The sequence below is a fragment of the Microtus oregoni genome, unplaced genomic scaffold (genome assembly GCF_018167655.1).
Source record: "Microtus oregoni isolate MIOR12 unplaced genomic scaffold, Mior012 000007F_ref0000211, whole genome shotgun sequence".
NCBI lineage: Eukaryota > Metazoa > Chordata > Mammalia > Rodentia > Cricetidae > Microtus > Microtus oregoni.
In genome coordinates, this window is record NW_024543066.1 from 40,978,271 (window position 1) to 41,003,849 (window position 25,579).

Sequence of the window (25,579 nt, forward strand, 5' to 3'; positions counted from 1 at the left end):
TAGGATAGATGAGATCGTGACTTAGATGTTAAATATAGAATGGCGGTAAAGAGAAGAAGCTGAGTCCTTCGGGGATAGAGACAGAGGAAACCTGAGTATAGGGCTCCCTTCTCTAAGACTGCTACAGCGTGGGGGTCAGGAGACTGAACAATGGCTATAAACAGGTGTCTGGGTAGCACTTCAGGACTGCCATGCCCTCACCTGAACATCTGATTCTGTAGAGCAGGTGCTAGCCCCTCTTGACACAAAGAGATCAAAGTTCAGGGGTCTAAAATAAGTTACCCAAAGTCAGCCCACAAGAAGCCTGGCCTCCCTGTGAGGACTCTGTTCCCACAGCAATCTGATGATCCCTTAGTGTGAGTGACTGGGTTGGGAATCTCTGCAGGGTGGGACCTTATTTATCTTTGTGTCCCTGGATACTCAGTAAATGTGGTGAAGTGGAATGAACTTCATTGAAAGTTCTTTCAAAGTAGAAGATTAGACCTTACACATAACGCATACACGAAGATACACACACTACACACAGAGACACACAGAGAAACACACACACATAGACACACATACACCACACGCACACACATACACTACACACAGAGAGACATACACTATAAACACACACATACAGACACACACACTACACACAGAGACATACACACAGAAACACACAATACACCACACGCATACACATACACTACACACACACACACAGAGACACACACATACACTATAAACACACACATACAGACAACACACACACTACACACAGAGACATGGAGAGAGACACACACACATACACTACACACAGAGAGACACACACAGAGAGAAACACACAGACACACACAAACACTACACGCATACACATAACTATACACACAGAGAGACACACATACACTACTAACACACACAGACATGCATAACACTACAAATAGACACACGGAGAGAGAGACACACACACATACTACACACACAGACACACACACTGCACACACAGAGAGACATACACAGAGGAGAAAGAGACATACTACACACACATAGAGATACACACATAGACACACACATATACTACATACATAGAGACACACACACCACACACTACACATATACTGCACACACACACACACACATATACTACACACAGAGACATGCACACTACACACACATAAACTACACACATACAGAGATACACATACACACACCACACATACAGTACACACACACACACACACACATGCTACACATAGAGACACACACACCACGGTGAGAGAGAGGGATCTTTCAACAGTTATCAGAAACATTTAGTTTGATGTTCAATTCTAGACATTTGTTGAATACAGACAGAATCCAGTTCACGCGGCTAGGAAAACAGTGACAACTCAAACTGGCTAGAATCCCAAAACAAGACAGCCCCTTATAAGCCACTTGCAACTCTAAGTGTTTCTTGGACAAACTGAAACTGTCGCTGTCCTCCTTGGAGCTGATCAGAGGTAAGAGTATGGAACATTCCCCTGCCCTGGAGCTGTACAGTCGTGTCTGAGTTTTCACCAAGTCTCCGCCTGGGTCCTGCCTACCAAATCCGAGGCTGAGGCAACTGACGGCCCCTGCTGTTAGTTGGCACCAGTTGTGTGCCCTGCGAATGCCCAGCGACAGCGTGATGTGATTTGAGACCCTTGGCTTTTTCTGGGGAAAGGATTGGCTTCTGCTGCGTGACCTATAGATGATGTCTGCTTCTGGTGAATGACCTGGCAGTATTTGTCCTCCAGTTCAAAACAGAAGGTGGGGAAGAATCCTGCCCTTCTTACTGCCCCCACTAGGGGAAGAGAGACCTGGGGAGGAAGTGGGTTTTTCTAAATTTATGATCTTCTGCTTAGGTCAGTGGACCTCAATCAGAGAACACTGGCGGCATCTGAAGATAGTTTGGGTTGTCCCAGGTAGGGAAAGTGGCAGACATCTAGAGAAGGGAGAGGCCAGGGCCGCTGGCTTCCCCCACCCCCCACACTGGCTATTGTCTGTCACTAGGTTTTTCCTTGGGTTCAGAGGGGAAAGGTGAATTTATTAGATTTAGGGAGAACTGAGAGTTTTAAGACCCATGAGACTTCAGCTCTTCTTCATCCTAAGTAGCAGACAGTTGAAGACCCTTGGAGTGAGGGGGGGTGAGTGGCTATGACCACTTGAAAGAAGAGAGTAGGGAAGAGGAGGGGAATCCAGAAGCCAGCATTCACAGTATGGACACAGACTTTATCCGTGGTACAAGATGCTTTCTTATCCATGAGAAAGACTTAAACACCTCCCCCAGACAGCCCCTCTGCTATATCCTTGCTTTACCCCTTCTTTATTTCCAAACTTTATGAAACATGGATATAAATGAGAAAAAATAATATTTTTCTAAAGGTACTTTTAAAAACAAGAGTGTGAAGTCCACTGGAGGTGGACACACTGTTAGCATCTCGAGAAAGGGATGCTGGAGGTATCCTGGAGGTGTTTCTGATGATGGTGACGGCAGGATCTCCTCTTCTCTCTTCTCCTGGCTCAGAGGACTCAGGAGGGAAATGTTGCTTCTCTAATTACCTTGGTCCAATACTGCAATCTTTTGGAACTGCTTTTACTGGGAAGTTACAGCAAGAGAAGTGTATCTGAAGGTGGAGGGAAGCACAGAGAGCCTAGGGCATGCCAGAGCTCCTGGAGCCAGCAAGAGATGTGCTGTCCTTTGCGTGACAGACCAAGGGCATCTATTCTGCAAGCAAACTAGCCCTGTAACTGGCTCGTCCACTGGGTTTGCTTGCCTCCATCACAGATAGGGTCAGAGAAGCAGGGATGAGTGGTACCCTCAGCATCCCTTAGTTTTTAGGTGATGTAAGACTCCCTTAATTGGTATCTGGTGCTTCAGGCACAGGTTGGGACTGGGGTACCAGAGACGATGCCAATTTAGTGAGGGCCTTTGCTATGATGTCCAGGTGGCCGTTCATTGTCCGAAGTTCTACCAGGATGTCCCCAACATTGGCCTCCAAGGTGGCAGCAGTGGCTGCAGGGGCACAGGGGGGCGGGGATGTTCTAGGATTCTCGGCATGATCATCCCTGGCAGAGCTTGGATGCTGACTGTGACCCCTTTCTGAAGCTGAAGCCGGAGTCAACACAGGCTGGGGCCGCTCACGATCCTTGCCTCGGACACCAGGGGAGGTGGCAGACGGGCAGCTGGGCAGCCAGTCAACAAGGTGGGGTGCAGCTTCTGGGGATGAGGTGACAATGGTGTAGAGCCCAGTGCGCCGAGGGATGCAGATACCCGGGGCTGTAGAGGGGGTGGACAGAGGTGGCAGGAGAGAGGGCAACATGGTCGGACTCGGGGAGAAGGCCTGGGGCTCACAGGAGGAGGAAGGAGATGGCAGTGCAGCCGTAGAGGGGCCCGGCTCCTCTGAAGACAGGAACAGGGTAGTGGAAGACTGGGAGTCCAAGGTACTGGGCTCTGAATCTGTCAAATAAGAAGAGGGAAAAAGGTCACTCGGGTGTTTGTGTCAACTCTGTGGCCAGTTGCACATTAGTTGCTAAGGAAACGACAGAAATGTGGAACTGTAGTTCCCACCACTCAGAGGGACGTCCAGTGAAGAGAAGCAGACTGTCAAACAGGTTGTGTCCCAAGAAGGAAGTAGGAAGTAGGCAATATGGGAGCTCAGTCCAGGATCTTAGAAGAATAACTGTGTTAAACAGATCTCTCTCTCTCTCTCTCTCTCTCTCTCTCTCTCTCTCTCTCTCTTTCACACACACACACACACACACACACACACACACTCGTCAGCAACACTGGGGACTCAAGACAACCTTGAAAGTCTGTGCTGATTCTTGCTGGGATAGGTGATACTGTGGGATTCTCAGGAAGTCCTGTCCCTCTTCCTTAGGGACTTGGCTTCATTTCTCCATAGACATAAGAAGGTTCAATGACCCTTCAGGACTAAAACGCTGTCCAGTCTGCAGCTCATGACAATGATGTGTGTCACAGCCATGCACACCCCTCCTGGTGTTAACTCTCTCCTGAGTCCCCTAACCTTCAGGTAGGAAGTGAACAACTGCTCTTTTGGAATAGGCATGGTAACAAAGTCACCAACCTCCCATCACTGCATGGCCCTCATCCAGACAGATGACCTACCTCAGCTACCACAGCAAGGCCACTAGCTACCTGTGAATGCCCTAATCAGAGTGGTGGTTATTGCCCTAAGGAGGAAAAGCCTCTGTTGTTTTCAAAGCTAAAACACCAGAACACAGAAAAGCTCTCAAGACACAACCGAACTGGACTGGGAAAGAAAAGTGCCTGCCCGAGGCCTGGGGTGGAGTTCAGTTCATAGAGTACTTGCCTTGCATACAAGCTGTCCTGGGTTCAATCCCCAGGACCATAGAAACCAGACGCCTCTTATAATTCTAGCTCTCAGGAGGATCAGAAGTTCACAGTCCTCCTTGGCTACCCAGCAAGTTTGCCAAGGAAACACATGATGACATGAGGCTCAGGGGACAGTAGGAGTCAGGATGGAGCACATGGAATGAGCTGACAGTTGTCACCGGCATCTCTGCCTCGCACCTCCGTCTTAGCTGAGCCGTGAACACCATGATGGCTCGTATTCACTGTGGACCAGATCTGGAGCCACCTAAGAGGCTCACCACTGGGCATGTCTGAGGGTGTCTCCCGCTAGACTGAACTGATGGGTGAAGACTCACTGTGGATGTGGCGGCACTGTCACTGAACGAACGGGAGAAAGTGAGCTGAGCACCAGCCTTCCATTTCTCTCTGGTTTCTGACTGTGGGTGCCATGTGACCAGTAGCCTCACACTCCTGCATCCATGCCTTCCCCACAATGAGGAACCGTATCCCTGAAAACCATGAGCCAAAAGCAATCCTTTCTTCTTTGAAGTTGCTTTTCATGGGCATTTTGCCACAGTAATAAAAAGGTGACTAATACACCCACTCAGAATAAAGACCACATTTCTAGCCTCCAAGTCAACTGTGCACACACAGACTAACGTAGAGGTACTGGGCTCAATTCCTCCTTCCTGGGGTCCTGGGCTCGATGGCTGGAGCTCCAGCAGTCTGTTTTCACCATGAGGACGAGGTGAAAATAATGTAAGGGTTACAGAGTAGAGAACTAAGTACCCCAGCTACTGTTAGGACCCATGTTCTCAGTCTCTGTCTGTCTGTCTCTTTGTCTCTTGCCTCTGTGTCTGTCTGCCTGTCTCTGTCTCTCTCTCTCTGTCTCTCTCTGTCTCTCTCTGTCTCTCTCTCTCTGTCTCTCTCTCTCTGTCTCTGTCTCTCTCTCTGTCTCTGTCTCTCTCTGTCTCTCTCTGTCTCTGTCTCTCTCTGTCTCTCTCTGTCTCTCTCTCTCTCTGTCTCTCTCTGTCTCTCTCTCTGTCTCTGTCTCTCTCTCTCTGTCTCTGTCTCTCTCTCTCTCTCTCTCTCTCTCTCACACACACACACACAGAGAGAGAGAGAGAGAGACAGAGACAGAGAGAGAGAGAGTTGTGTATTTTGACATTCTTGCGGATCCAGCAGTGAGTGGCAGACACCACGTCATACAGGGACGGGTTGGTTAGGGTTCCGGCCATAGAGGAGCAATCACAGCCCAGCCATAGGTTTTGCTTAGGGGTAGCTCTGGAGAGGCAGGCAGGCGGGTTGTGGAGAGGGCAGGTCAGACTGGGCCAGGATGTGGGGGGTGAAGGGAGAAGGATCAGAGAAATGGCCTCAGCTCAAGGCTCCAGACTGGGAACTTTCCCTTTCTTGTTCCCTGGAGTCTGGGTGGCCTTTTCCCAGCCACACCCAGGCCTCCAGCAAGGCTCAGTTGTGACACACCTCAGCAGAGGCAGCCCTTGGAAACATTTTCCCAGGGGGGCGGGAAACTCTCTAGCCTGGGGCCTGCCGGAGAGCAGGTCTGTGGGAAGGGCGTGAGGTGTCTGAAGACACAGAGTCTCTCAGCACTGCATCTGGGCCTCAGCCTTTGATGGCTCAGACTTGGCTGGACGGCTGCCTGCTCCTTTCAGAACAGCAGACCTCTGAAGGGAGGGCCGAACGAGCGTCTGATGAACTCAGCTCAATAATATTCATTTCTTTTATTTTCCAGGAATGTCATGAGCCCCACCGGGCAATCTTCTGGTTTGAAGACCTGATGAGTCAAGTCTATACAGACTCCTGACTCAGTTCCATCCCGAGTTCTCAGCAGGCCTCTCCCAGGAGTAGGGCTCAGCAGGAGAGCATGGCCTGGACACCTCATTGAGAAAAGGCAGCAGGACTCTGGAGCAGGCCTGAGCCGGGCTAGCATTCCTACGGTGACGTGGGCCACACTCCCAGAGAGAGCCCATGTTCACTTAGTTCTTACCAAGTAAAAAGAAATCACACCTTCACCCCACTAATCTTTGTGACCAGCTCTGCATGGATTGTATTATTAATCTCTTGCCATGAAGGAGACTGAGATTCAACGCTGTAAGGAACCCTGCACCCTGACCCAGAGCAGGTAGTTGATGCCTAGAAAGGCTACTCCATGGAAGGAAGGAGAGACGTGTATGAGGCATGACTTAGAGGAGAAGAAATGTGTGTGATGGATCTGTGTGTGCGCATGCCTGTGTGTGTGCAAGTGTGTGTGTGTGTGTGCATGTGAGTGTCCATGTGTGTGTGCACACATACACACACCTTCTAATTTGCTGTTTAATGAATTGCCTCACCAAAGCAGTGTAGTCTGCAGCTTTAGATGGGGTGGGCTAGCTGGGGCTACTGAGACAAAGCCTCTGCTACAGCCCACAGAGCCAGGCTTTCACAGAGGTGACCAGAGCGATACATCCACTGTCTCTCCCATGAGCGCTGTCCATGCAATGTACACTGAGTCCCACTGCCAAAGGGTTCAGAGGCTGAGCATGTGGAAAATCTGTGTTCTCCATTCCTGGCGAGGTTGTCACCACATCAGTCACGCGGGAGACCTCAGTAGCATGGATGTCTGTGTAAGCTACCCAGCTTTTCATTCTCTTGGGCTAAGGGGACAGGGTCCTGATGAGCCACTTTGCTAATAAAAAGAAAGTGAGAGGAAGAGAGGAAGGCGGCCACACAGACTGGGTGTAGCTGACGGGGACGCTGGCTCAGGTTCTCTTCAAGGAAGGAAAGCTGCTGAACTTAAAGGGATCTGGGCACATAGGGTATCAGCAGCAATGTTTATAATGAGCAAAGGGGCAGCAAACATGTCCACTGTGGCAGAGAAGGGCAAATGAAACATGACACTCACATACAAAATACACTATTGTACCCTAAGAGGAAGGACCCTCAGATACCTCTATCACATGGCTAGCCCTTGAGAACACAATACTAAATAACACAGCCACGAAGTGAATACTCAAAATCCTACATGGACCCCTTATTTGGAGTTCCTTGAATAGACAAATGCACAGAGACAGAAAGGGCTGTGGTAGCTGCCCAGCTCTGGGGAAGGGACAGATCGTGTGCAGTAGGCACAGAGCTTCAGCTGCAAGAATGCAGAAGTTCTAGAGAGGGATGGTAGTGACGGCTGCACAGGGATGTGAATGTGCTTGGCCAGTGACCCATGCGCTTGAGAATGACATCACCAGCTCCTTAATGTGGAATGTACCTCACGCGTGGCCGTAGAACATGGAAATTTGTGGATGGCAGCCCCAGCTCCTTAATGTAGAATGCTCCTCACGTGTGGCCGTAGAGGAGATCCCCAAGGATGGAACTGCTTGCCTAGCCCTGGACCCTAAATGCTCAGTTGGAAAGGACTGACCAGCAGAGTTCAGAGTACAGAGGGCAGAAGGTCCCCGTAAAAAGGAAGGCAAGACGAGAAGCTCAGTAGGTGAGCAAGCAGAAGGACCAGTATTCAGATCCCCAGAGCCCCCATAAATATCTGTGCAGGGCAATGCTCCCAACACCAGTAGAAAAGGAAATGGAAGATCCCTGGAGCTCGCTGGCCAGCCAGTCTGGGCCAGTCCCTGAACTCCAGGCTCAGTGGGAAACCCTGTCTCCAAAACAAGGTGAGAGGAACCAAGAAAGACACATGACATCAACCTCTGGTCTCCATATGTATTCACATACAAGCACACAGATATGCAGGAACATATACCACACACACACACACACACACACACACACACACACACGCAGTAACAACGACAGAAGGCCAAGAGAGTTGCCTATTAAACTAAGGGATGCCAAATTTAAGCAGGCAGTGGAAGCCACCGTTGAATTTGAGTAGGCACTTGATAGGTATAATTTGCATCTTCAAGATTGCTCTGGCTGCCAGCTGGTAGCTGGAGGCAGAAAGATGAAATGCATAGGAAGACTTGGCTTTCCAATGAGCACCAAAGGCACCAGGACAGAGAGCCAAAAGAGGATCTGCGCTACTGCTAGCTGAAGCAGTGATTTTTCCAGGAGTAGACTGAATTTCAGAAACAAAGGGAACTCCTGCGGCTACCCTGCATAACAATACTGTGAATGTCTGTCAGCCTCTATCCTGGCCCGGGTTAAGCCGCCATGGTCTTTTATACATCACCATGCAATAAAAGCCAGCGTGGGTTTTATGACATTGTTTTTGAAGCCCCAAGCCAAGCGTTTCTACCCACTTAGACAGCTACGCTGCCACTTCTTAATGTAGCTGGTATGTTTACTGTGTGAAAGACATCTCCACAAGTCATATGGAAAGAGACTCCACATGGCTGTACAAAATAGCTTTTGGTAAGGGAATACGAGAACTTTTGTGTGTTCTTTGCCTTGAAATTTTCTTTCCTATGGAGAAAGAAAGGCACAGAGTGCAAGAGCTATCTCTACACCATACTGGACTTTGGATCAGGAAGAGAATGTTCAAAATAGGTTCTATTCCGCAACCCTGTTTCCAGAGTTGAACAGCTCCCAAAACAGCCCAGTTAATCCTCCTTCCCACAGAACCCCTCACCTTTGAACTTTTCTTTCTAAACTATCATAAAAGCAGGAAAATAATTCCAGGGCTAGGTCCCAAGGACCCTGCAGAAGCCCAGGCTCCCTGCCCACCAAGGCAAGAGATCATCCAAGGGGCCATCTCCCTTGTAAAAAACACAGGCTTCCTAGTGAACCTGACGGCAAGAGCAGGCTGTAAAAGACGGCATGTGGCCTTTAACAAGGCCAGGCAGGACGGAGAGCAGCCAGCTGTGCAGTCTGATGAAGCCCAAGAATATTAGAACCTGGGGTCACATGGAGCCAGGACACCACTCGGAATGTTGGTAGGAGAGACAGTCTGGCGAGCCGCTGGGGAACAACCGGAAGCCCGCTGTGCCAACCCTGGCATGAGTCAACAGGAGAGTGAGGTGGCCAGGACAGTTGGGTGGACTGCATAACCCGGTGCCTGACCACACAGGGTTGGTGCCCCGAAGCCCCTCCTTCACACAGCAAACTTCAATGCCCTCCAAAGACGTCAAGGGTGACAGGTGTGCACACATGTGACCACGCACCAGTTCTGCCAAGGCAAGCACACTCAGTCAGTTCCACAATGGCCCTTGCCAACCTCTCCCCCAGGTTTTGGGTGAATAGCCAGCCAGCAGGACACTCCATCTGGAGATGCGGAGGTGATGGTCTCTGTTCCACAAAGCTCAGAACATCACAGTTTTACATAAGAATTCTCGGGAAGTCATAGGTGGAGCAGAGGTAAGAATAAGGTCCTCCAGGGTCCTTGACTGTCTCTGGAGACAAAACGAGACACTTGGTACATGGATGCCAATTGGATACAACTTTTTCCCTTGCTGCAAACAGCCCCAGAGCAGAGCCTGCTCCCAAGACCTGACACAGTCCTGAGAGATGGCAGTGCCCACCCTAGCTTCCCTAAGTGTCCTGGGAAGTCACTTTTCTTAACCAGCACTTTGTCCTCCCAAAGCTCCTCCTGAGGCCACTCCTCCAGCCCCGGCCTCCGTGCCTCTCCCTCAGGACCTCTTTTCTAATTTGGATCTGGCCTCCCCGTTTCTTGTACTTCCATGCCATTCTTCCTAAATGATAGACTTCTGAGCCAGGCTCAATTATATACACAGCTCAAATGAGCAGCCCTGACTCTAAATTTGGATGCCTCCATTGGAAGCGAGGGCCTTGGGCATCTAGTCTTGCCTGAAAGGAAAGATGCTGGTCCCTACAGGGAGTAGAAGTCAAGGAAATGGGAGAGGGAGAGAGTTCTGCAAAATGGTACAAATGCAGGATGAAGAAACAGACCAGGCCCGACTGCCCCAGGTCACCAGGCTGAGGCCGTTTCTGTGACTTCAGCCAGGCCTGTTAAGACTCTGTGCCCCACCACAGGCATGCGGCGGCAACAGTCGTACTTTAATTTTTCTTTTTTTCCTTTTTAGAAATGGCCTGCTCTCTGACCCCACCTATGCTTTCTCTGCAGGGTTAGCAGAAGGTGAAAGGAGAGCGGCTGCCGGGGATTTCCTGACTTCTGTGAATTTTCTCCCAGATCTGGCTGTGAGTCAGTGTGACGTTCTCACGACACGTGGAAAGAGTCGAAGAGGCACCCTGCCACCCTCTGTCCTGGGAGCACAGGGAAAAGTCTGCTGAGTAAAACCAGGGGTGAGAAGCCAGGAGGCTGCCTCCCTCTTGGCTTTGCCTCTATACTGTCCCAGATTCCCTTGGGGTGTGGATCCCACACACCTACAGGAAGGGCTCTATGTTCAGTTACTTCCTTCCAAGCGTAAGCTCATGTGTGTGGTTTTGTTGCTCTTTACAATTGGAGCAAATGCACAATGGAGAAGAGGGGGTGATACGAAGAGAACATAGGAGAAAGAAGGGGTTCTCCTCATATCCACACTGTCTGACATGACTGAGGACTCACACATTCCCTTCAGGTCTAGGGAGGCAGGCAGAATCATCAGTTCAGTGAAGTAAATTAATTACAGCATCATGTGTGAGCTGGATGACCCCCAGGGCTGGTCAGCCCTTGCTAGCTGAGACCAGCTATGACTGATTTGTGTCCAGGATGTTGATAATTGCCCCTCAGGGGTTTGGAGAGATCACGTGCTTGGGTTCGTGGCATCCTCCAAAAGAACCGGGAATAGCGACTGAAGAGGTGGCTCAGTGGGTAGAGTGCATGATGCCCGCCCTGAGTTCGAGCCTCACTTGGAATCTCTGTGCTGATAAAACAAAGACAGATCCAGAGGCTGGCTTAGCCACTGGCCATGCCTAGCTGATGGGCTCCAGACCCTTGAGAGATCCTGTCTCAAAGGCAGATGATACTGGAGGTTGTCATTTGGACGCCACACAAATTCAAATGCGTGTGTACTCAGACACATGCAAGCAAATGTATATACAAACTTACACACATGTACACACACATATAAACTCAAATACACATGTGTATATTTGGGAATGTCCTGGAATTAACGTGAAGGGGTATTAAAATGAGACCCACAGCAGTCTGTGACGCTGGCCCCACCCAGGGTGCTGAGAGCACCATGTAAGCATTTCACAAACACGACGTCACTTCGCATTGTCAAAGAACTGCTGGCCAGGCCCTTGAGACCAAAGATGAAAGCCTTTGACACACACAGCACAGTGTTTCTCCGTCCTCAAACCTGAAGGACAAATATGTTCCTTTCTCTTTTTCAAAGGCAGAAATTAGGGGGCAAGAAGGACACCAAGTGATCTACCTTGTTGTACTGAGGGATTTCTCCATGGGAATTAAAGGCACACCAGGGAATTAAAGGCACACTAGAGCCCACAAAGACCCTTTAGGGAAACCTTGTGTTCCCAGTGGAGTGGGAGTGTATTACTTGGAAAGAAAAGCCCCACTCTGACATGAAAGCTTGCTGAGGGTCATGTCAACTTTCTTAGATGCCAATGTCAGCCCTGAACAGAGACAACTACAGACTGCGTGTCAGTACGTCTGTAGTCCCACAGAGCTGGGGTGGAGGTATGACAAACAACAAGTCCCTCCACAATCAGCTTAAACCTGGCATGCTGGCCAACTTGAAGGAGCTGATTCCTGAGGAGCTGAGGTGTTCTGGTATGTTCCACCATTCTGGGATCAGCATAAGGCCAGCACTTCCTGGGGCACTCTCTCCTGCTTCTTCTGCTGACCTTGGTCCCTGCCCAGGGTCTCTACACCTTTAAAAATAGACATCTTCAATAGTCCCCTCATCCATTCTGGAAAAGAGAAAAAGATTTTCTAGGTTTCCTGGTAGCCCAGGCTAGCCTCGAACTTGCTATGCATCCTAGGGTGACTTTGAACTTCTTATCCTTCTGCCTCCACCTTCTGAATGCTGGGATCACAGATTTGGTTTATGCAGTACTCAGAAAGTCTTGAAGTGATTTCTTGGTCTGTTTCTCTTTACTTTTAAAAAACATTCTACTGCTTCTCATTTTTCTCTTTTAAAACCTCATACTTTAAAAATAGATTTGTCCATTCACTTATTTATCTGGGGTTGGAGGGGTAGGTGCCATAGCTCGCATAGTGGCCAGGAGACTAGATTCTGTTCTCTTTCCACCACTCGGATGCCAGGGATTGAACTCAGATCTTCAGGCTTCCATTCCACCAGCGTTACTGTCTTCTTCTGAATGCCGTGCAAGTATTCCCTCTTGCTGTGGACAGTCAGGTGGCAGGCACGGGCCCTTCTCTTCCCTTGCATTCCTTCAGCGTCCTGCTTTCTCCGCTGTCCTTTTCCTCCCCACCCTTCTTGCTTTTTAACTTCACCTATGTTTTCTCATAAATTGAAACAAATCGGACTTTAAGCTCTCTCTCTCTTTCAGTTGGAAATTTTGCTTCTGCCTCTTGGATTGTTGGCCAAAGCAGAGAACTAAATCATCTCCTAGCGTTGAGGCAGGGGCATTGAAGTGTAGGGACACCAGAGTCTTAGTTCCAGGAGCCCAGGATGCAAGACTTCCGGGCATCCACGTCACATAAGTCACACAGGGAGCATGGGAAAGCACCAAGCAGCTGCTTGGGGTGGCCATGAGGCAGCAGCTAAGAATGCCCATTGTCCTGGCTGCAGCTGTGTCCCCGAACAGGTGCTGCCTGCCCCCAAATGCCACGTCACCCCCCAGACCCACAGGAACATATCCCAGATCAGGAAGGCACACTGTGGCGCATGCATGGCACTTCAGGCTATCTCTACTCTGCCTATTCATCTCGAGGCCGTGAAGAGAAAGACAGATTCCAGGGTCAAGAACCACAAGTCCATCTGTACTCATCTTACGGGGCATCAGCCAGCTGCTGCCGCCCCATCACCCTCACGGAGAGTGCGGTCAGGCCCAATGCATGGGAAAAAGCACAAGGGAGGGGTGAACTAAGGGCGCATGTGTCTGAGCCTCGGGAGGTGACTAAGGCAGGCAGCTTCCTCCTGCACCCGAAGGGCCTTCCTGCTTGTAATAGTTCTTCCCTTCTTCCCCATCAGAAGTCACTCTCTCGCTGCCCCATTCCTCCCCGCAGTCCATCAAGATCTCCTAGCCAGTACGCTTCCTTAGGTTCCCCTGGGGGTGGGAGATGGGGGGCAGGGGCACATGAGAGTTCATCTTCACTATCAATTTGATGGAATTCTATACCTACGAGGCACATTCCCAGCTGCTGGAGGACCAGCATCCATCTCTTTCTGCTTGCTGATAGGGAACACCGTGTGAGCAGCCTCCTCCAGTTCCCACTCCTAATCCTAAAGCCTCACCCTTCCAAGGTGATGAACCCTGAGTCAAAATAAAAACACTTCTTCCCTTGAGTCCCTCTGGTTCAGGTGCTTGCTCACACCCACAAAGACAAGCAACTGGTAGGGTTGAAACCCATGGCCCCATAAGGGTGTGGGTCTGTGATGATCAAAAGAGGAGGGCCCCTTTGGAGGGAAACAAAACTAGAAAAATTCCTTCCCGCAAGAACTATGGAAGCCTCAGCAGGACAAAAGACCATGAATGTGTGAAGCAGAACCTAGGCTTAAGGGTTTTCTCATTGTCCATGAAAACCTTACTTTAAAAACAAGTGTGCGTGTGTGTGTGTGTGTGTGTGTGTGTGTGTGTGTGTGATGCACATGCATGGTAGCTTGCCACCATGCATGTGTAAAGGAAAGAGGAAAACCTCTCCTGTTGCTGTTTACCTTCCTTCTTGTTCTGAAAGAAGAACCCCTGGCTATTTCCCCCATTTCTTCCTCTATAGCAGCAGGCCCAGAACTTCCGGGGACTCTCCTGTCTCTGCCTCCCATCTCTACTTTCCTTGTTGTTATTAGCGATGAGTCCTAGGGATTCAGACTCAGGCCTGCAGGACTGCACAAAGAACACCTTACCCACTAAGCCATCTCCCTGGCCCTAAATCCACACTTTGAGGACTGTTTTTGAGAGACAGTCATCCCCTTGGCCTATGCTATGCAGTCAGCCTGCCTTCCTGAATTATGTGCTTAGAATTGGGCCGAGCATTTAATGAAGAGCTTCTTGCAGGCCTCTCGAGCTTCTGACTGTCCTTCGGCAAGTGGAGGACTTGATCCGTTATTTACTCTGCAGTGTGGGTTGGTTTTGGAGACGATGAATTGACCCCGAAGAACCCGGGTGCACCACCCCGTTCAGAAGCCACCTCTCAACCATTCCCTACCAACGTATCTGAACTATACTACAAAAGCACAGCGCAGCCTGGCAAACTCAGCCTCTGACACCAGGCACCAAGACTAGTTTGATTATAGCCCTGTCCCTTCTGCCTCCAGAAACTTCTCTCAGGTCCCTCATTCACAAGCTCTCTCTCCCTAGATCTCTGGGAGCTTGACTCGTAACCGAGTTCTGAGACCACACCCTTGTCTGGAAGCTTCAAAAGGGCCTTCTGGCCTAGACACACTGTCACAAGCCAACTTGGTTTCCTAAAAGTTAGATTAAAAGGAAATAAAGGGCATCCGCTAGTTCCCTGGGAGCGCTTGTCATGCTGGGGGCATGAAGCCGACTTTGTGGGAGGCCAGGGGATTCCCACAGGCACCAGCAGTGTGGAAGCCTTGCAAAGAGCCTTTCTATTGGTCACCATTCTACAGCACTCCATTGCCGCCAGAACCAAGTCCTGTCACCTCTTCCTCATTCCCCATGAGTTCCTAGAGGGCTGAGAATCGTGTCATAGCCAAGCAGGTGATAGTTCCTGAACAGTCATCAGGGGCGCCTAGTTTTCTTCTCCCACTCCCTATGGATAAGTGTCTGGGATAGATGAGAAAGAAACTCCATCGGAGGAGCCCTAATGCCCTGTGAGGTGGTGAAAATGAAGTGTGTTTATCTGCATGATGTCCATAATGGTTCCCTCTCCAGCTCTGAGATCCCAATGGCTGTGGAAACCTGTGAGATAGCTAAGTTCCTTCTCTCCTTCCTTACCTTCCACTTCTGCTGTCCAACATCCCCCCTCTGTGAAGATGGTGCCCAGACCCATCTGCTGACATACGGCAGAGAAGCAGCCTGGAAGGTCCCTCCTTATTAGTTCACCAAGACACTCTGTGTCCCTCATTATTCAAGTGGAAACCACTCCTTCCTCAGACAGAGAACTTCCCCAAGACCCCTGTGGCGAAGAGATGAGGTTTGGTACTGATAGAGCCCATGCTGCTGTCCTTTGGTCTCCCTAGGTAGACATCTAGCCATCTCCTTGGGCTAGTCTTAGACCTTGGGGTCCTAGATAAGTCTAGGATATCCCCCTCTGTGTCTTACCAGGGACCTAACTGGCATTCGCACTCCCTGCTTCTCTCTTTCTGTGGTCCCAGAAAGGCTTCCTGAGCTCAGGGCTCAGGGCTGCAGCAAATGGAGGAAGATTCTAGAAGCAGCCTCACAATGACAAAGAAAGTGATGAATGTGGGGAGGGGGAGGAAGAGAAGAGAAAGGACAAGGAGAAGTGAGAGGAGGGGGAAAGAGGGTAGATGAGGGGAGAGGAGAAGAGAGGAGAAACTTTAGGCCAGAAAACCTTTAGAATTTTACCTCTTTCTCCCCCCAGCGAGGGTCTGGATGGGAGAGTACCACAAAAGGGAGGAGAAACCCACTCTGTTATCCTAGGGATCAGTGGAGAATGGCTGGTGGGCTGCATCCTCCTCCTGGTGGGTCGGCATCCATCCCGGAGAAGCAACTAGGTCATCACCCCTCTGCTCCTGTGGCCAGTGTGGCCATCAGAGCAGCACCGTGGGAGGTCACCTGGGCGGTGGTGGCCCTGGCCGCACCTCCAGGCGGTCCATTTGGATATGAACAACACTTTGATAGTTGGCCACGAAAGGCCAAGTTCTGAAAGCCCCCATTCATGGACCCTGCACACAGAAAGCACACAAGAAGGGAAAAAAATGGTTTCCCAGTCAGTCTAGAAAGGTGGGTTCGTGTTTATTAATCGACAGCCACATAAAGACCTCAGGGTTATAAGTGTTCCTTATGAGTTCCACAGAAGCTCATACTGGAAGGGGAAAAAAATTCCATCTGGTGATTACCTGGGTCAAAAGCTGCCCCTGTAGCCTCCGTGTGAGATTCAGAAGGAAGAAAATACAAAAGCACGGGAGCCTGTGCCGAGCAGGCCTCAATTGGAGAAGTGTGGTTTCCAGAAAAATTTGGAAACAGGCCCCCTGTTCTTGGGGGTCACCAGCAGCAGGTGAGCCCCACCCCCATCCCAGCTTCCTGCTAGCTTGCTTGGTTCTTCTCCCTTCTGATTTTGTGGCAGTGAGGAACACCCAAAGGGGATTTTCGTTTTAAAAGGTCACTGGCAATTAACTCCCTGGAGAAATCAGAGAACAGGGGGGAAAGGGTTGTCTTGGAGGAAGTTCAGAGAAAGAAAGCACTGGGTAGACAGGCTCCTGCCCTCCCAGGAGACCACTGCGGGCACTTCCCACCTCCAGCAAGAGCCGTGGAGAAGGAATTAAGGCGCTAGCGAGAGATAAGACAGAGGCCCATCTTCCTTTTGAAGCTTAATTACAGCAAACTGATCAGTCTGATGCTATGCATACTATACAAACAGTGGAGAAAATTGTTTCATAGGGAGCCATATTATCCCAGAGGGGCGAGGTTAGCAAGGGAGCTGGTTCCAGCTTCTAGTGCAGTATAGAAAAGTCTGAGCAGTGATAACTGAACACAAATCACTCCTGGAGGCGAAAAAAGAAAATTCCTGCTCCCTCCACGTAAGGATTTCCAGGAGGGAAAATGGATTCAGAGTCATGTACATTTAATTTATTTCCCTGGTAAAGCCAAATTTATTTCAAGGTGGAGGGACCAAACAGGCCTGTCACCAGATCACAAAGTCATCTCAAAGCCGTGCAGGGTGTATGCCATCCAGCTCCTGGACCACCAGCACGTCCATGACTCCTTTACACTACAGATATTTGGCTGTGCCGAAGTAGCCTGATAAAATCAACCGGAGGATGCAAGTGCAGTTTGTCGGTGCTCTCTAAGCATCTGCTGGAATCTGACCTTTGTCTTATTCTAGCATCACAGAGACATGTCCCCTGCTGCCTGCCACCATCTGTGAGTAAAGGGATCCCTCATTTCCATGTGTGTTTTCTGTTGACATAGCTTCTGTGGTTTCCCATACATATTGTCCAAGACACAGGAGGGATGACTTGCCCATGGGTAACACTGTCAGATCTCCCTAGAAGACTAATCTGCTAGCCTTGGCCCTTTGTAAAGAAGTAAGTCTAGGCCAGCCCTAGATCAAAGGCTGTGTCTACCCCTTTGGCAGCCACAAATAGGCAGGTTGTCCTAGGTCCAAAGAACAAAGTTCAAGGGTTTTTCTATGGTGCTTCTCGATTCCTACCTGCCTCCTGAGGGATGAGGCTGAACCGTGCTCCACCTGGGAGAGCACAGGAATGGGTAGAAAGTGAAGCATGTCTGAGACAAAGCCAAGGTTTGAAGTGTCTTCCTGAAGAACGGATGTCATTCAGGCAGGCAACGAAAGATGGGGAAAGAAGATGACATCCATAGCACTAACTTCTCAAGGACACCCAGGGGGAAGGCACATACACGGGTCTGTCTGTGTCCAGTCAGTAAGAGCTCGCCCCACACTCGGATACCCCTGTCCTTCTGCATGTCACGATTCTCTTTGTAGGGGGAGTAAATTTTTAGGAGGCCGTTTGACTTCTCTTAGGGCTTAGATGTGCAGCATCCACCAAAAAAAGATTTGTATGTTGAGAGCTCGGCCCCCAGCTAGTGGCACCAGTGAGAAAAGACTGAATCTTGAGGGTTCTCACGGAATTTGATGGTATTGTTAGAACAAGGTGGAAACCCAGAGGCGGGGCCTAGTTGTGGGAAGTAAGGCACTGGGAACAGTTCCTTCATCTCTGATCCCCGCCTGCACCCTCCACTTCCTGTCCACCATGAGGGTAGCCATGGGTTGTCATCTTTATTCTACCACAACTTACCCACCTTGCCACAGGCTGAAAAGTAAACAACCAGAGAGTGGTGGACTGAGGCCTCAGAAGTCATGAGCCCAAAGAGACCTTTCCCCTGTGAAGTTGTTAATCTCGTGGTTTTTGTCTTGAAAATGAAAAACCTAAACAATGTCTCCCGAAAGTCACCCCAAACTTATGTAGAGAATTTAGTCTCATTCTCCCTTCTTCAAAGAGGTGAAAATAAAAAATAAAACAGAGTTCCAGAGAGAAGGAAGTGATTCAGAGGAGGGCAGGCAGAATTCCTGAGGCAGGGCTGGGCTCTGCCAGCCAGAGTTGACCAACAACTCAAAAGGAGGGGCCTCGGGGACTCTTCTGGGTATTGGAAGGCATCTTCTCTTAGCTTGATAAGCACCTGTCTCTGGGAGCTCCTTTGTCTATAGATTCAGAGACTGACATACGAACTTCACGTGTGGTGTCTCCCACAAGACCAAACCTCCAAAGCCTGCCACCACCAGAAAGGCTGCAACCCCAAAGAGCAGCTTACAGGCATGCCTTTCATGGTAACACTGAGCCAGGCCTTTGTACAGGGCGGGCTCCACCAGCCGAGCACACTCTTCAGATGTGGCAGCAGGCTCTGAGCACCACAGAACGAGAGGGTGGAAGTGAGTCCTGCCGATTGTGGGACCGAGACTCCTAGAAAAGCCTCAGTAAGACCTGGGGCCAAGCTAAGCGGAAAACAGAACGAAACAATGTTTCTCTCCAAACCACGCCATGCTACAAAGTGACCATCAGCCTCCTTTCTCTTCAACCTGTGCCCTGCTAGTGAACTCTCAATCTTTGCCTCTTTCCTCTGTCTCCGAGACTGCTGTGGGACCAGATCCTAGACTGCTTCCCTTTGCAGCATGCAGTGCAGGGAAGGGCCACGGCCCCCTCACTAAGTAAACCAGTCCAGTCTTGACAGTATAAAAGGCTCCTCTCTATTCTACCTCCATCGGGTGCTTCTGAGATACCTCTGGTCTTCCTTGCTAAAGCAAGCAAACCATAACTTCAGCTGATTGTCTGTTGAAACCTCAACTATGGGGTAAAGTAGCAGGAACCACATTTTCTTTTCTGTGCAAATATCATTATAAACTCAGTTTTACAAGTACTGTATCCACTAGGGTTACCAGCAGCTGGCTTTCCAGAGAGTCCATGGCACTAGCCATGCTCTGATGGCACCCCCAGTCTCATCTGTTCCCTATTTCTTCTAGTATACAGCCAGAGTTACCTCTGTGAGAAGGAAAGATGGACTTCCCAACTTTTAAATGCAGGACTTGTGTTAGTAATTTTTAATTTCTTTCTTTTTTTTTTTAATTGGTTTTTCGAGACAGGGTTTCTCTGTGGCTTTGGAGCCTGTCCTGGAACTAGCTCTGTAGACCTGGCTGGTCTCGAAATCACAGAGATCCGCCTGTCTCTGCCTCCTGAGTGCTGGGATTAAAGGCGTGCACCACCATTTCTGCATCATATGTGACCTTCCTGTTTTTTAATTTTAAAACAGCATTGCAAAATATTTAAACTCTTCAAAATATGTAAGAAATGATAGCAAATAAACGAACCCTCCTAGCCTATCAACCACTGTTTTTTCTTTTATTATTTTATATCTATTCTAACTATCTACCTATCTATCCATCCAACCATCCATCCATCCATCTGTCCGTCCATCCATCGGTCCTTTCTCTATACATGAGCTATCAAAAGAACATTTAGAAAAAAGAGTCTATATCCTTTATTCTTTTGTGAGTTTTTTTTTTATTTTTTATGTCAACCTTCCTCTCTAGAACGTTTCAGGTCCAGCTAACCAATGGCACCCAGCTAGCTTTCTTCCAGCCTGGCCTTCTTGCTTCCTCCCCACACTTGCCTCCACCTAAGGTGTAGGTTTTAGCCTCTGAGAAGAGCATAGCTAAAGATTCACACATGCAATTAGGAGTCTCTAGAAATCAGCAGACCCTAACTCATAGTTGGCGATGTGTGCCTGTCATTTGGAAGTCATTTCCTTAGATAAGGTGGATAAAGTGAAGCGGGTCCTGTGTATTCTTCATCTCCCCTTTCAAGAAATACCTGAGTTGGTTCTGTTGTTGAGAGTGATTTGGGAGGGAGAGTATTGAACCAGGTCATATGTAGCCTTCTGTTCCCCAGGCATATTAGAGATGGGTTGAATCTGACGCCTCAGAGATGCTAAGCAAGCTCCAACCGCTGTGCTCCAACCACTGTGCTCCAACCGCTGTGCTCCAACCGCTGTGCTCCAGCTGCTGTGCTCCAACTGCTGTGCTCCAACTGCTGTGCTCCAGCTGCTATGTTCTAACGGCTGTGCTCCGACCACTGTTTCTACTCTTTATTTTCAGATAAGATTTTGCTAAGTTACACAGGCTATCCTTGAACTCACTGTATCTCAGGCAGACTTTGAACTCTTGATTCTCCTGCTACAGCCTTCTTGATAGCTCCATTCCAGGTACACATGAGCACATGTGTGTGTGTGCGCGTGCGCACACACACACACACACACACACACACACATACACGCTCATTCTTCTCAGCCCTGCTGAACTTAACTCCACTCAACCCCCACAGAACTGCTGCGTGGATGTTCCCACCCTTTGCCTGAATGACTTCCATGTTCTACATTAAGCTCCTCATAGTCATTCATCTAAACTTGACACTTGTTCCTTGTCTTGGTGACATCTTCCGAACACTGGCCCCCAAAAATATCCACTTTATAAGGTGTTTACTCTGGCAGAGGCACCCCACCTTCTGACAGTGGCATGTGACCTTATCATCCCCATAGTTACCCTGAGACATATTTGGGCTACATGCCATAAGTTAGAAAGGCCTCCTAGAATGTAGCGTAAAGATAGATACAGATGTTACATGAACTGAATCTGGTTATTTTGAAATTTTAAATTTATGCTGAAGATAATTTTGATGGCGGGTTTTTTTGTAAACAATTCTTTGCATAAGGAAAGAATATCCTATTTGATATATTTGGAGCCAGAAAAGAAGGTATCCCCAACCTTTCAGGGATATAGTTACTGCGGTAGAGAGAGCATGCATCTGTGTTCAGGCCTACATTTGTGTTTCTGCGCTCTGGAGCCTGCACCCTGCTTTCTGGCCTTTTGAACCTGTAGCCATGCTACTTGCCACATCTCTCTTCCTTGCCCATCACTCTCAGAAGCAGCCCAGCAGGCCAGATCTCTGCTGGGCAGCAGGTGCTGTAGAGGTCATCCCAAGATTTTTTTGGTGGGGGGGAAACAGAAAACACAAATTTTCCACTCGGAGCAGGCAAGCTTCACAAATGGGCTCATAAAGCCCTGGGACTTCTGGTAAATGGTGTTAGCATCACACGTTCCCCAGCTCAGGGGGCATGACCTTGCTTTTCACTGGCACACAGGAAAGAAGCAGGGCTGTATGCTGGTGGGCCTCTGGGCTCCCTGCCTGCCTTGACTGCAGTCCCAAGCCCGCAGGCCTGCCTCTGCATTCGACAAGCCCAGCTACAAACTACAGGCAACTCTGGAGCCCAGATCTAGGAGAGAAGGAAGGCGGGAGCTAGGATGGTGGACCACTCAACTCAAGGACCCGGAAAGACCTCAGTTCTGTGACAGACACCCTGCATGCTGAGAGCTGCAAGACAAAGACCGTAGAGTCTAAGTGACTGTAGTGCCACTTACGAGTAGCAGAATGCATAGGGAAGGCTCCCTCTGAGCATCGTGAGATGCTGTGTTGTCCAGTGTTCACTCCTTTAGCCCAGGTGTTTAACCCACCCCCCCCCCCCCGAGTCAGGGTGGGAGAGAGAGACTCAGACATTGCATTCAGCCTTTCCAAGGTCCTTTAGAACTCAGGTTATCCCTTGCTCTATAAACGCCATGCTCTACTCCTCATTTCACATTATGGCAAGGAAGGACCCCACAGGCCCCACAGCCAGCCCTGGCTTTGCTGTGGTTGGCAGGCTCCTTTCTGCCTGGCTGGTCTGCTTTCCTACTGGGTGGGTCCAAACTCCAGAGGTAGCCATGGGAAAAGGCCAGAAAGACTGGGGTTTATCCTAGGAGAACAATGGGGGTGAGCTAATGACTTGCAGCTGAAGACAACCAATGACGTGTCCTCCGGTGAGTCCCTTCACCTGAGGAACTCCTTACAGGACTGGTGGAAGGCCCAGGATACGTGCTCATGGCTGTGGTGGATGAAACGGTCCACAAATGTCAGTCACCTGCATGACCACAATGCACGACCATTGCCACCTTTATTGCTATAAGCCAATGGGGGAAAGTCAATGCCTTAAGATGACAGGGAGGAGGTAGAGAAAGGTCCTAGAAATGCAATGATATGACCAAGCCAATTCTGGCAAGTGTCTGCTTTTAGATGTCTTCTTTTGTGTGATAATCTTTATATATATATGTGCCTATACATACATATGTACAATATGAATATATGTGTATATAATACATATAATATGTGCATACACACATATGCATAATATATATATATATATATATATATATATATATATATATATTAGTTTATTTGAGCCAGTTCTGGTTAAGCTTTCTACGGCTTATAGCTAGATGCACAGATAGATATCAAATCTCTCTGTTCTCATAGGATATTGTATTTTGTTCTCTAAAGAACATACCATGGTCATAATTAAGATGATCCCAATTTGTGAGAGTGTGGTGATCTGTTTCGTGTCTCTATCTCTGACTCGGTTTTCAGTGCCATGAGGTCAGGGACCACAGTGTCTGGTTCCCCACAGAAAGGCCAGCTCTTGATTCAGGGCCCAGCTTGTAGGAGATGCTCTCAGTGTCGGCCTATGAAAGTCTTGTACACTGCTTGCCCCAAATGCTCACGGCTCAGTTCGTTTTCTGTGCCCCGGAGGACTGGCGTGGTGATGTCTCATAGAAGACAGTGCTGCTGACATGGAAAGGCCCTCCTTCCACACCTCAAACTTGCCATGCCAAGCAAGCTGCCTTTCCCCAGGGGAGCAGTGCCCCACACAGACTACTTGGCAGATGCGGAACAAGGGTAGACTAGCCAGACTTCTGGACATCCTATATCAGCATTCTCTGCTGTCTGCTGGGCAGTGCTGAATCCCTGCCATTGCTGAGGGCCCTGGGCGAGCTGTCTTCCCCACAAGGTCCTAAACTGTCCTTCAGGAAAAAGGAAATATTTGGTTTGCCTCCCTCTCTTATTCATGGTTAAGTGTGTGTGTGGGAGCTGATGCCTCTTCACATGTGTGTGGGTATACACGTGGTCATGCCTGTTCACATGTGCATGGGTATACACGTGGTCATGCCTGTTCACACGTGTGTGGGCATACATGTGGTTGGTCATGCCTGTTCACATGTGTGTGGGTATACACGTGGTCATGCCTGTTCACACGTGTGTGGGTATACACATGGTCATGCCTGTTCACACGTGTGTGGGTATATATGTGTGTGCCAGTGCGCATGTGCATGTGTGCCTGTGCCTACAGAAATCAGAGGAGAGCCTCAGGTGCCACTTGTCCTGAGGCTCCATCTACTTTGCTTTGTTTTGTTTCTGAGTCAGAGTTTCTCCCTGGAACTTTGTGCTCATTGGCTAGGCTCGACTGACTGGCCAGGGAGCCTGTCTCTGCCTCCCCAGTGCGGGGGTGACTAGCCTGCACCACCTTGCATTTTACACAGGTTCTGGGCCTTGCACTGAGGTTTGCAAGACAGGAATTTTGTCTGCCAAATTAACTCTACAGCCCCAGGAAGGTAACTTTCTTTGTGTGTGTGTGGTGTGTGTGTGTGTGTGTGTGTGTGTGTGTGTGTGTGTTTTGTGGGATATTTTACACTATGTGAAAATGTATTGCAGTGATTGGTATAATAAAAAACTGAACAGCCAATAGCTAGGCAGGAGGTATAGGAGGGACTTCCAGGCAGAGAGAGAACTCTGAGAGAAAGAAGGCAGATTCACCAGCCAAACACAGAGGAAATAGCATGAGCGGTACAGAGATATGAAGTAACCATGCAGCAGAACATAGTTTGAAGCAAATGGGTCAATTTAAGTTGCAAAAGTTAGTGGGACAAGTCTAAGCTAAGGCCAAGCTTTCATAATTCGTAAGTCTCCATGTCATTATTTGGGAGCTGGCTGGGGGGACAGAAAAAGACACAGTGTGTGTGTGTGTGTGTGTGTGTGTGTGTGTGTGTGTGTATGCGCGCGCACGCATGTGTGCTCTCATGTAAATGTGGATGTGTTGTGTGAATGTGTGTGTGCGTGTGTATGTGAATGTGTGTTTGTGTTGTGTGAATGTGAGTGTACACACATGTGTGCACACACATGCCTGTTTGGATGTGGATGTGTGTATGCATGCATGTATGTGTATGCATGTGTGTGCACATGGGAATGCATGTATGTGTTGTGTGAATGCGTGTGCACACATGTGTGTACATGCATGCGCGTGTGAATGTGTATGCTCACACACATGAGTGTGTGTGTAAATGTTTGTGTGTTGTGTGAATGTGTGAAATTGTATGTGAGTGTGTTTATACTGTGTGAATGTGTATGTGCAAACATGTGTGTACATGCATGCCTGTTTGTATGTGTATGTGAATGTGTGTCTGTATGCATGTATGTGTATATGCATGTGTGTGCATGTGAATATGCATATGTGTTGTGTGAAAGTGTGTGTATGTGGGTGTAGACACCTAGGAAGGCCAGAGACACAGGATGCCCCTGGAGCTGGAGTTACAATCAGCTGTGAGCTGCCTCATGTGGGTGCTGGAAACCGAACTCCTGTCCTCTCCAAGAGCAGTGTGGGCTCTTAACTGCTAAACCCATTTTCCAATAGGAAGAATACTTTCTTAGTGAAAAAAAAAAAAACTTCATCCATTGCTTCCTGGACTGTGTGTTACCACTTCCAGCTTCAGCTGGAACCATCGACTCAAAACCAGTCCCAGAAAAGAGAAGGGAAAAGAATTCCATCGCACCACCCACAAGGGAAGCAGAGTTTACAAAACTGTTTCCCCAGAGCTGGCTGAGGGTGCAGTAGGGAGGGTGGTCTTCCCTCCGCGCCGTCCCTGGTGCTCTTGTGCCAAAGAGTGTCTATTACCTTTTCCCTTCTGTGAAATGTCAACGTACAAACTCCTGGAGAGAGGCCATGGGCAATTTGGAGACAGGATCTCCCACGTAGGGCAGGAGGATCCCAAGTTTCAACTTTCTGTCTCCATTCATTCTGTTCCTCCCAAAAGGAGGAAGACTGGCTCCCGGGAAGCCATAAAGCAGAATGGTCAGGAACCAGGATTCCAGACCTGGGAACGCTGCCACC

General features: G+C 49.1%; 1 protein-coding gene across 2 annotated transcripts in view; it reads right to left on the reverse strand.

Moving 5' to 3' along the window:
* Window positions 1–2,306: 2,306 nt before the first annotated feature.
* Runx2 (RUNX family transcription factor 2) overlaps window positions 2,307–25,579 on the reverse strand; it is a 237,420-nt gene continuing 214,147 nt past the window's right edge. For both annotated transcript variants that reach the window (XM_041656169.1, XM_041656166.1), the window contains one exon: window positions 2,307–3,463. In XM_041656169.1, coding sequence (XP_041512103.1) covers window positions 2,862–3,463 — 602 coding nt within the window. In that variant the 3' untranslated portion in view covers window positions 2,307–2,861. The remainder of the gene's footprint in view (window positions 3,464–25,579) is intronic.